Source organism: Homalodisca vitripennis, chromosome 7, assembly GCF_021130785.1.
Source record: "Homalodisca vitripennis isolate AUS2020 chromosome 7, UT_GWSS_2.1, whole genome shotgun sequence".
Lineage (NCBI taxonomy): Eukaryota > Metazoa > Arthropoda > Insecta > Hemiptera > Cicadellidae > Homalodisca > Homalodisca vitripennis.
Window position 1 is genome coordinate 31,043,528 of NC_060213.1, and position 10,716 is coordinate 31,054,243.

General features: G+C 31.0%; 1 protein-coding gene across 1 annotated transcript; it reads left to right on the top strand.

Moving 5' to 3' along the window:
* Window positions 1-3,392: 3,392 nt before the first annotated feature.
* LOC124366519 lies at window positions 3,393-9,889 on the top strand. The gene is made up of 3 exons (XM_046823107.1): window positions 3,393-3,573; window positions 6,065-6,254; window positions 9,518-9,889. Exons 2-3 carry the CDS (start codon window positions 6,075-6,077, stop codon window positions 9,884-9,886), a joined length of 549 nt encoding a protein of 182 aa, XP_046679063.1. The 5' UTR covers window positions 3,393-3,573; window positions 6,065-6,074; the 3' UTR covers window positions 9,887-9,889.
* Window positions 9,890-10,716: the final 827 nt, after the last annotated feature.

A 10,716-nucleotide genomic window follows, 5' to 3' on the forward strand; every position in this document is an offset into this window, starting at 1 on the left:
ATCTTCCATTCCAAATCCACCTTAAATTGAGATTTCTTTCCAAGTGCGCATTTCTTTTCATATTAGACTAATAATACTATTATTATTTGTTTGTTTTGTAGTTTTAGGCCTCGTTTTAAAGAGATGTTCTACTGAAACTGCCAATAATAAATAGTCGTCTGTATAAGGAGAGTTGAAGGAGCGGAGATTCCTCGTGATAGGCTAAAGATTAACCAACCACTGATCAATTACAAACATTAGGTAATTGTATCACGGGTAGCCAGCTTTAATAAAATCTTCTTTATTGAAGTTATTTTCGTTCTTGGTTTTAAGGAAAATACGCAAGAAAGTTTCATAGTTGTGTTTTGTAGAATTGTATATCATTGTTAGTCTATAAACATTGCATTGTTGGCTATGTGCTCTGAAATAGCCATTTTATACGTACCTTGATATTTGTATCTCCTATGTGTTCAATTACTCGTAGATATTAAAGGTTTAATCTTCCAATATTTCAAAGGTGTGTAAGCACTGTTTCAAAGCGTTGTGTACCGGAAGACATTGATGTTAGTCAGAACACTAGGTGATGAAACAGTTAGCCTAAGCACTAAAGTTTAATATACATATATAACATATTTAATGGTTTGATATACTGATCTGCCCATACACACACACACACACACACACACACACACATACACATACATATATTTATTTTGTGTTCAGAACCATTATAACTAAAACAATATTGAAAATATTTAAACACATTTTTATTTATTCAGTTGGTTTTCAACGATAATATTTACTTCATTTGAAACCATTTAAAATCATACACGTGAAAATTAAGCATGGTTTCAATTAACATCATCTTTACTAATCACAAACGAAAACAGTCAATGTTGCAGTAATTTTTAACGAGAAATGTTCTGAATATGTATTTGAAGATATATACAATTGATATCGTGTAACAAAATAAAGATACGTACTAATCTTAAAGTTTTTGAGTGTTTCATATTTTATATTTCGATTATATTTCATCATTATAATATTATATAGTATCATTCAGTAATGTATGACAAAAATTAAATACCAGAATTACTACTAAATTAGTAGGAATAATATTAGTACCATTGTTAGTTTAAAAGTTTTTGTGCTCTACGAGAGCATTGAGGAATAAATGCAATAATGTAAATATACGACACAGGTAAAAATTTAACCATAATTTACGTACTCAAATCATTCAACAAATTGGTTAGTTTAAATCAACCTCCTAAATAAAGTAGTAGGAGTGGAAAACAGTACTATCTTAACATGCAACAAAACGATCAGCAACAATTGCCAGTTTGTAAACAATAATAACCCCACCAATCCAGCTCAGAAATCCGGAGATCCACGTGATTGCTTCCCATTGCGCACGGTAAAGAAACGTAACAGTATATCCTGAATATGAGCGGATGCAATCTAAGACATCATTTTATTCCAAGAAAGGTAGAAAACCCGTTTTATTAATGCCTCATATTAAATCATATGGTTAAAAAATATTAATATTAATTTCACACTCCCAATTTATTCTCCACAAATTTAAAATATGTTTTTTCTATATCAAATCAATGATTCCGTATTTACTCATTTAGGAGTTGCAAATTTAATTCAAAACTCTTAAGTTCAGTTGAGCAGATATATTATTTAAAAGTATGAATTTGTAATTAGATGTATGTGTTTTAACTGGCATTAGTAAATATGTCCTATTAAAATGCTATCAGCATTAAATTGTGATGGCAATTAGTCATGCGAGTGTCGTATAGCTAGCAGCTTCGTTTGTCTCTTTCCCACCATACCACTAATAATCAATAAAATGTCACCTAAAATATATCCTTTCAATTTTGTTACAATTACAACTATAAAAGAGATAATGTCGACCAAAGTTAAAAACTCTATTCATGAATCAATATAGAATTTGTCTCATTGATTCCCATTAAGACCCGAAGTATTCCTGATTTGCAAGACAGATTTTGCTATGCCTTGGTTTTTGTAATCGAAACACCTAGAAACTGCCAAGCATTATAATTAACCTGTTTAAGCTCTTTCAATCTGCAAGGTACTATTTTAACAATAAGATTTAGAGAAAGGGAGATTTATTTTGGCTGTATTGGAGTGGCCAAAACGAGTATGGAATCGGTATTAGAAAGCCGTTGAATAAAAATCTACCTAGCCAGATCCACATACAGTTATCGCATTCCATTGTTGAGTGAATTAATTTCACCAAACTTTTGCATTATTTTATCACATCGCATATATTATCTCATTCAGTGAGACCTTTTACGTATACAAAACTTGGGGCAGTAGTCGAATCAGATCGGTGAATAAACTTTAGTTTTGTGCTATTAGAATCAGTAAAAATTATTTAAATAATATCCCTATATCCTTCAGTGTTTACCTTCTTTGTGTACTTTTTATTTCCTTTCTTTTATTTTGTTATTTACGATAAACTATAATTTTGATATTATGATGTCTTTGAATTATTTATTCTTAACGCTTTCTTTAATGTTATTATTAGGTTAATTAATACATTTTGTTTATTTTTAACATGGATAATTAAAAAATTCTCAACGTAAATCATTAAAACAATAAATTATTAAAGTTCCCAGTCTAGCTTGATTCGTATCTTTACGCGAAATATAAAATCATTTACTTTTCAATATTTAAGAATAGTACAAAAAATACAGATAAATGGTTACGAGAAAAAAGCAATCAGGGAAAGGTACTGATAAAGAAGTATATGAATGATGGGAATTTTTCTGAATATGAAAATCCTGACACCTTTCAACAATTGTAACTCCCACATATTATGGCTGTTTAATTCCACGACTCTGGAGATTTTCTACACTTCGGGACTTTTATATAACTTTGGAAAGCACTTAATTATAATTCTCCAAATGAAATTAACTCAGACCTTTGCACTTAATTACAAAAAATCCTGTTCTTGTAGAAAGAAGAATGCTGCGTCCTCCAACATTCTATATACTGCCCTGCTCAATATTCAATTACGATATTACTAGCGTAAACTATAATTTAGGAACTGATATTCCTATATATAATTTATGATATTCTCGAAGAATGTCTCGTTTAATTTTCCATCAAATTATGAAAAGCAATTCCACTCATTACATATATCACAAGTGGTTTATATCCCTAATTTAGTGTTTAAACACTTTGGGGTTGGGTTAGATATTTCATTACAAACTTCATGCCTAACTTCACCCGAGTGTAACATTTCAGACCTACTTGATAATTATCTAGCTGAAGTAAATCAAAACTAGCAGATAACCTTATCTTGTTTATGCCATTCTTAGTTAACTTCAATTTTACTGCATACGGTTTCCAGCTCGTATCTGGATAACGCCACGCTCAAACAATAGGTCGTAAAAGTGTCGGGTAGTGTGGAGCAGTACATACGTACCTGTCTGTAACCTGCACAGCCTCCTAGATCATTGGACTATTCACTTGTACCCTGTTTATAGTATCATTATAACACGCGTTTTTTTGTGAGACGAAGGGATGACGTAAGTGTGACGTACATTACTCCAAGATCATCAGGTAATTACCAGAATGGCCACTAATACTAGTTTTTATTATTTTTCGTAAATGTACAAGTATTAATAAGCGATTTACCGTTATCAAAAGATCAGCATTGTAAGAGTGTCCTAAGAGATAGTCTATTATGTAAGCTTGTGTTAGGGAAATGTATAGAAAACGGCTGTAGTTTCAGTCCAAACACAATAAGTTTATTTACATATTTTTAGACTTCATGTTAACAGAATGTTGTATACATAGTTTTTTTCTTTTTTCATGTATTATTTTATTACTAAACAGAAAACATTTTCGGAGATTAAGTCCTGATAATTATGTTTACATAAGGAAAAAATAATGTATAATTCAGCATTTCTTATCTTCATTATTTAATAATCATTTGTTTGTAAAATAAATAAAAAAATATTTTATACTACCACTACTTTTGGATGCTTTTAGTTCTTTTTCAATGGTATTGAGTTATTTATATTAAAAAAAACTCTCCATTAGAGTGGTACATTTCCAATGTAACGAAATCCAAGTCCATATAAAAATGTTATATTGTAACAGTTTGAATAAATATTTATAATTAGGTTTTGTAGTATCCATTTAACTTTTATAAATAGAGCTAGATATAATTTTTAAACTTTTGAGACATTTTAAGAATCCTGAGCTATAACTATAATTAAGACAATCATACACTCGATGGATAATTTGAACTTGCGAATGCTGAGTTTAGCTCTAGTTCACCTACCGTTAGTGCGCCGTCTGAAATCTGACATTGTTACAGACATGACTCCTGAAATCTAGAGTCCACGTTTGGCTGGAGATATTCAAAAATTACGAAAAAAAAAATAAATTAAGGTGGAAGGTAAGAGAGTTAGAGCGTGATATGGAGTTAAACTCATCATTCGCATTGGATATTTAAGGCGCAGTGTACTGCGTAGGGGGCGGCGGTTTTCGAAAGATAACCCAATCAATCGTCTTCTAGCATGGCTGCTGCTTGGATGGGTGATCGCTCAGCGATCCTATCCTTGCAAACGAACGACTGCCGTTGGTGGTGGTTCGGAAGCCACTTATGAGATGTTGGTCCACTTATGGTGTTAGATAAGGGCTTTTTAGCCCTAACTTCACCTGGTAAGACAACAAGATAATCTTTTGATAATTTACTTTTGGATCAACGCTTCCCATAGCCATAGCTATGCTATGTTTAATTATAGCTTGATGCTTATTAGTTCTCACATAATTTGTAGATAAGTTCATTAAGTATCATCATTCTTACAATATTGATTTTACAGAGAAGGATAATGAAGTTTATTGCTAGGGCTATTTGATTAAATCTTTCTTCTTCGACTATTGAATTTACCTCGTTACTACACCAAAAGAAAATTTCTTTAAAATACTTCGTTTTCGATCGTTTGAAGGTATTTCCGTCCTACCTCCATATGTTTAGCTCAGAAAAATATATCACCACAATTCATAATAAATTAAGTACTTTAGATTTTCCGTTATTGCACTGATGATTTATTCACATACAAAATTTATGTTTAATTTATTTAACTTATTTTATACTCGGTGTTCTATGTTACAGTGTTATATGAGCCAACATTCTATATACTGCGCTGCTCAATATTCAAACTGTTAAGTGTTGTGTGACTAGTAAAAAATTACTGAAACTTTATTGAATTGGTAATACATGATCAAATGGTTGAAAACCAATTTTTTTATCTTACACTGCTTAAATAATGTATTTATCTATAAATTCATTCTAAACATGTTGAAATGATAATGTGTTTTAAAGTAATGATAATGTAATGTAACAATGTCTTGAGTTATCTTATTTTACTAAAAATATCCATTTGTAAGTTAATCATCAACGATGGATGATTGGAAAGCACAGCAAATTTTACATATTTCCAGCCATCGTTTATGTATGTGAAATATCGTGTATTTCTGTCTGTAAGTCTGTTCGCTCGACGCGACCGACGTCTCAAAAACGAACCTATCAATTTTAACTTTTGCATGAAGTATTATTCTGTATAGGGTACATCGAGTTTAATGATCGCGCATTTTTCTCCATGGATTTGACTGAGCGTTTCCACGGCCTACAATTGATTTTGAAATTCTCTCCAATGAATTTCTAAGATTTACAATATCAGTTATTTACAATTTTTTATCACTAAGATTGCTGGCTAGACAAGAATGAGTTCTTACCAGGTGCATGTCTATCCATTAAAATTTGACTGAGCACATTTGAAGTTTATCCAACAGTAGTTTGGTTGAATTTCTCTTCTGTCTGTCTGGAGGCTGTAAAGAATTTGGCTTGTTAGATCTCTATTTGTTTTGCAGCAGTTCTCGAGAATGTAATGAGCTATATACTTGAAATTTGTATACGAATACAGTGAAACTTTATTACACGACACATGTAGTGCTTTAATATTATTAATAGTTTAATTGTTGTAAATAAACGTTTCCTATTGCTTAGTTTTACAATAAAATGATGATATATTTATTTCAGGTAGGACATAATGATATTTATCTATTCCTTCATCGCTCTATTATATATTCCTGCATTGACGTTGGTGAGAGGAAACCAAACTGATGTTGCTGTAAAGACGTGGAGAAAGCAAAGCAAAGTATCAAAAGTAAACCAAGAGTTTGACGTAGATGGAAAAATAAAACCGTATGAACCAACAGCTCGTGATTTGGTGAGTTCTATTTTAATTTACTTGTCCTTGTTACTTTTTTATTTTTAAAATTCCAATTACTGAAAATGTTCAGCTAAAGCTCAAATTCCTATATTTAGCATCAGCTTTAAACTACGTATGGTGTTTTTTTATTTTTGATCTGAGTATTTGTAATAAAATCAGTCAATTTAATGCCCTAGACAAAGGCTACGTAAATTAATATAAAACAACTTTAAAACAATACTACATAACATAGTGAGTAGCTTTACACCGTTTATGACTAGTTAGCTTAACTTCACAGAGATGTCTCGACTAATGTCCTGATACTGTAGTTAGTTTTCAGTCATAGTTACACTTGTTCAACCATGTAAGTTGATACGATAAGGAGTAATTGATAAAGCTCCTGGTAATTCATAGGCTTATCAGTCTCAACAATGACATCTTCAAGGCATTCTTAATCACAATAGATAGTAAAAAAGACCTATGCCAATAAAACCTTCAACATGTTAATGAACTTACTCTGCAGGTCGCTTGTCCCTACATACTTCCGATCAGCTGTTCTGCTTAAGGCTCCTTCCCAGGAATTAGTTTCTTACGTGCGCAGATAATGGATAAATGGATGCGAACCCTAAGTGATTCAGTAAAATACTCTAACTCATTAAAGTATATGTCTAGGCTTGAGTCTAAATCGACCCACCTCGTAAGCTTTTTTCTCATTGGAGCCTCAGGATTGTATCATATAAATTAGTTATAATCTACAATTAAATATACTTGTTCAACTCATATTGTTGATCTTTAAGTTTTTTCAGTTTGTTATTCTCTTTAGTACAGTATATGTTATAAATATTAATCTTTAATTCAAGATTTGTAACCATAATATTGTTTAATAATATTATAGTAAGGTAACAAAAGTATTTCCAACACCACTGTCTTGCCATAAAAACTACAAATTATATCAATTTATACTTGTATGCGTATGTAAATTTTATTGTTGTAAAACGTTTTGTTGATATGCAGAGAAAACTACTTTAGTTCCATTTGTTTGAATTAATTACTTAAATTTTTTTTTTTTGATTTATTAATGAAACATAAATAAACAAATAATAAAGCATTTAACACAAGCACAAAGAAACTAGTATATTAAAAGCCTATTTATGGTATTTAAAAAAATAGGAGTACACATTCAACATTAAAATTTAACAGTATTACCTCAATTTATAATATTTTTGTCTCATTACATTATTATTATATACCTCATTATATTAATGTCTCAAAATACATTATTAAAACCCAAAGTTAATCAAACCCCAGCAATCAAGATCAGTTTGTAATAAAATGATTTCCATCTGACATTTGTTCTAAATTTTTATAAAAAACCTTATTATACCAACACAAAAATAAATCAAAGCGGCTTATACACTATTTCTAGAGATACATATTTTCGGTGAACATTACGTATCACAAGGCTGAGGGTGTGACTACGTATAATAGTTACAATACAACTTCTTTAGTAGTAACGATGAGCAGTTCATTAAATAAAAGTGCCATTCAAAACAAGAGCGATTACATAATTTTTGGAGAGAAAGTCCCCAAATAACTGCCACAAGCTGTCCAACTTTTGGGCAAGAACTCTCTGTGGTCAGAAACATTGCTATACTTTAATGTATAATATTTATTTCACAATAAAAGTAGTCGATAACTTAAAAATTATATATACAGTTTTGAATCGTTTCTACCTTGATTTAATATTTTTTAAGCTCATAAACGCGTTACTAGTCATATAGCCAGAAAACATGAAATATTGTTCAATTTATGAAACAAAAAGGATAGAATAAATTAAAGGATGATGAAATGGTAAGTTAACTGAGAATGTAGCTTAGATAAGTTTTTAAAAAAAATTTCAGACTAAACCGTGACATCTGGGATATTTTAACTTAAGATATCACTAAAAAATAAACCAAGACTACACCTCAGGTTATTATACCACAGCATTGAGTGATTAGCAACGTCGTTCAAAGGCATACAGTGGTTTTTAATTAACTCAAACTTTCAATTATGATGAACCTTTGAAGTACCATAATTTGAGTTGTCAGCAGAATCAATGTGATTGTGTCACCCTTACTCAGGGCAACACTGTGGAGTACTTGGGACTGCGGCATCTATATGTTTATAAGTGCTATTGTTATTTTTCCAAATTAGTGGTAATCCAGGAGTCACTGTTGATCTGCATACCACACATGTAGGATATATTACAAGGCAGATCGGTATGATCAGGCCACCGAGAGCGAATAGCTCTTTGCTGCAGAAGTCTTTTATATACCTCGGACCCAAGTTTTAAAATATTTACCTGTTTATATTAAAATTCACCCCTAATGAAAACTTTAAACATCTGTATCAAGGATTGGCTCTTGAATCATGATACTAATCAATTGGACCAATTGTTTGCTGTGTTAAACTAGTTACTAACTAAATTTTTTTTTAAACAGTAATAATAATAATAAAAAAACGAGTAAGATATTATTCCTTGAATGAATAATTAATTAACAAAATGTTATAAGACAATTTACTTTTACAACAATTATTTTTGCTTCAAAAGTAGTTACCTCAAGAGAGATTCTATCGAATAGATACGGAAATTATATTACATTTGATAGCATATCTTTTTATATTGGATGTGTGAACATGTGCGTGTGTACGTGTATGTGTGTGTGTGCGTGTTTGTGTGCGTTCGTTTTCGTCTCGGTTAACAGGAGACAACAGTAAAATTCCAAATTGAAAATATAAAATACTGGTGACTCCAACGCAAAAACAGAAGAATTTATCTTCTCTTGCGTGTGTATTTATTCTCTCAGCAGTTCTGCAACAGCTTATATTTCTGTTTCTTTTATTAATTCCTATTATGAAATTTGTTTCCAATGATAGAAAACACATCCTAATTAGTTCACACTTTATTTGATCAAAAACTAGGTATAGAAATATAATATTATTGTTGTTTTGTTACAATTAATTGATTGCGAAAATAGAATAAACGTTTCATTTCATTTAACTGACTTTAGCCGCAACCTGCATTGTGCTATGTTCTTATCCTTGTTTCTCTTTACAGTATTACTGATTAACTTTGTTTAACAACAAGCACTCCGAATGACATGTACCCTCTGTCCGTACATCCTAGATCTCCTCAAGAATTTATCATGTTAGAGATGACATACCTACCAAATTTAACATGATTCATTTTCAGTTACACTCACGCTGTAAAGAACGTGAAACTAACTTTATTCTGTCAGATTAAGGACCAAGAAGCACTCCTCGCAGCGCTGATAGACCGCCAACACCTGTCGTGGTACTCGTTTCTCGTCAAACAGAATGTCACGCTCGATCCGGAGACAGTGAAATCCATCATCACTGACAAGATGATGCTGATGACTCTGAAGGTTTTACCGGATCTCTCAAAACTCGCAAAGATGACGAACAACAAAGAAAACAGCGCTAAGAAGATTTGCATCCATTTCGACAGCGAACATCTACGTCCACATGCTCAAGCATTAGATGGAAAACAGTTCCCGACAGTTTATAGACAGCATGGTAAGAGGAATTCACCAACTAATGTGTGGTTTTGTACAAATAATTCTAATAAACTATTCTTAGCCCACTGATAACTATTGCTTATTCTGTTTCATAATTTTTGTCCTATTCATCAACGTTTCTATATTTTACATAGGATGTTTTTATTCAAAAAAGTTTTTCTGTTGAAGTCATACTGTTAAACGTCAAGAGCATATACAGAGTGTACAGAAAGTATGATACTCTTATTTATATATAAAACAAATATTTACGTTTATTATACGGTCATAACAAAGGGCATTTTTGTTTCGTATTTTTTTAGTTTGGGGACAATTTGGATATAACTGCAATATTTGAAATGGACATGATGCCATATATGATATATATTTAAAAATATTTTTTTGGTTTAATTTCAATGGTAACTATATGTTTTTATATCTGAATCCGATAAAACGCTATTACGGAAAACATATATTTCTATTCTGCAATAATTTACTCTCCATTGGTGAGTTATAGTGACACGTACATAGTTCAAAAACAACAAACTTGCCATATCAATGTATTATTAAGTAGATAATTGAAATAAATTCATCCTAATTATATAAATTTGTAACTTTGTGTTTGTACCTTTTTGTTGCATTAATTAATATTCACTAAAACTCGTTTTATTGATAACAACTGGCAGCAGGAAATCATCTATAACCTTCCGATGTCACAAATTGTATATTTATTTTCTTTCCAAGGCTTTATTTTTTATCAAAACTATGCGCTCTACAGTACGGTGACAATCAGCTTTTTATTTACAAAAAGCAACCTAAAACATTCAATTTTAGGTTCAGGTATTTCCATTATAAAAATTGAAAAAAATACCTTATCCTGAACAGGCTTTGTGAATCCTTAAACTGACATCTGTCAACATGGA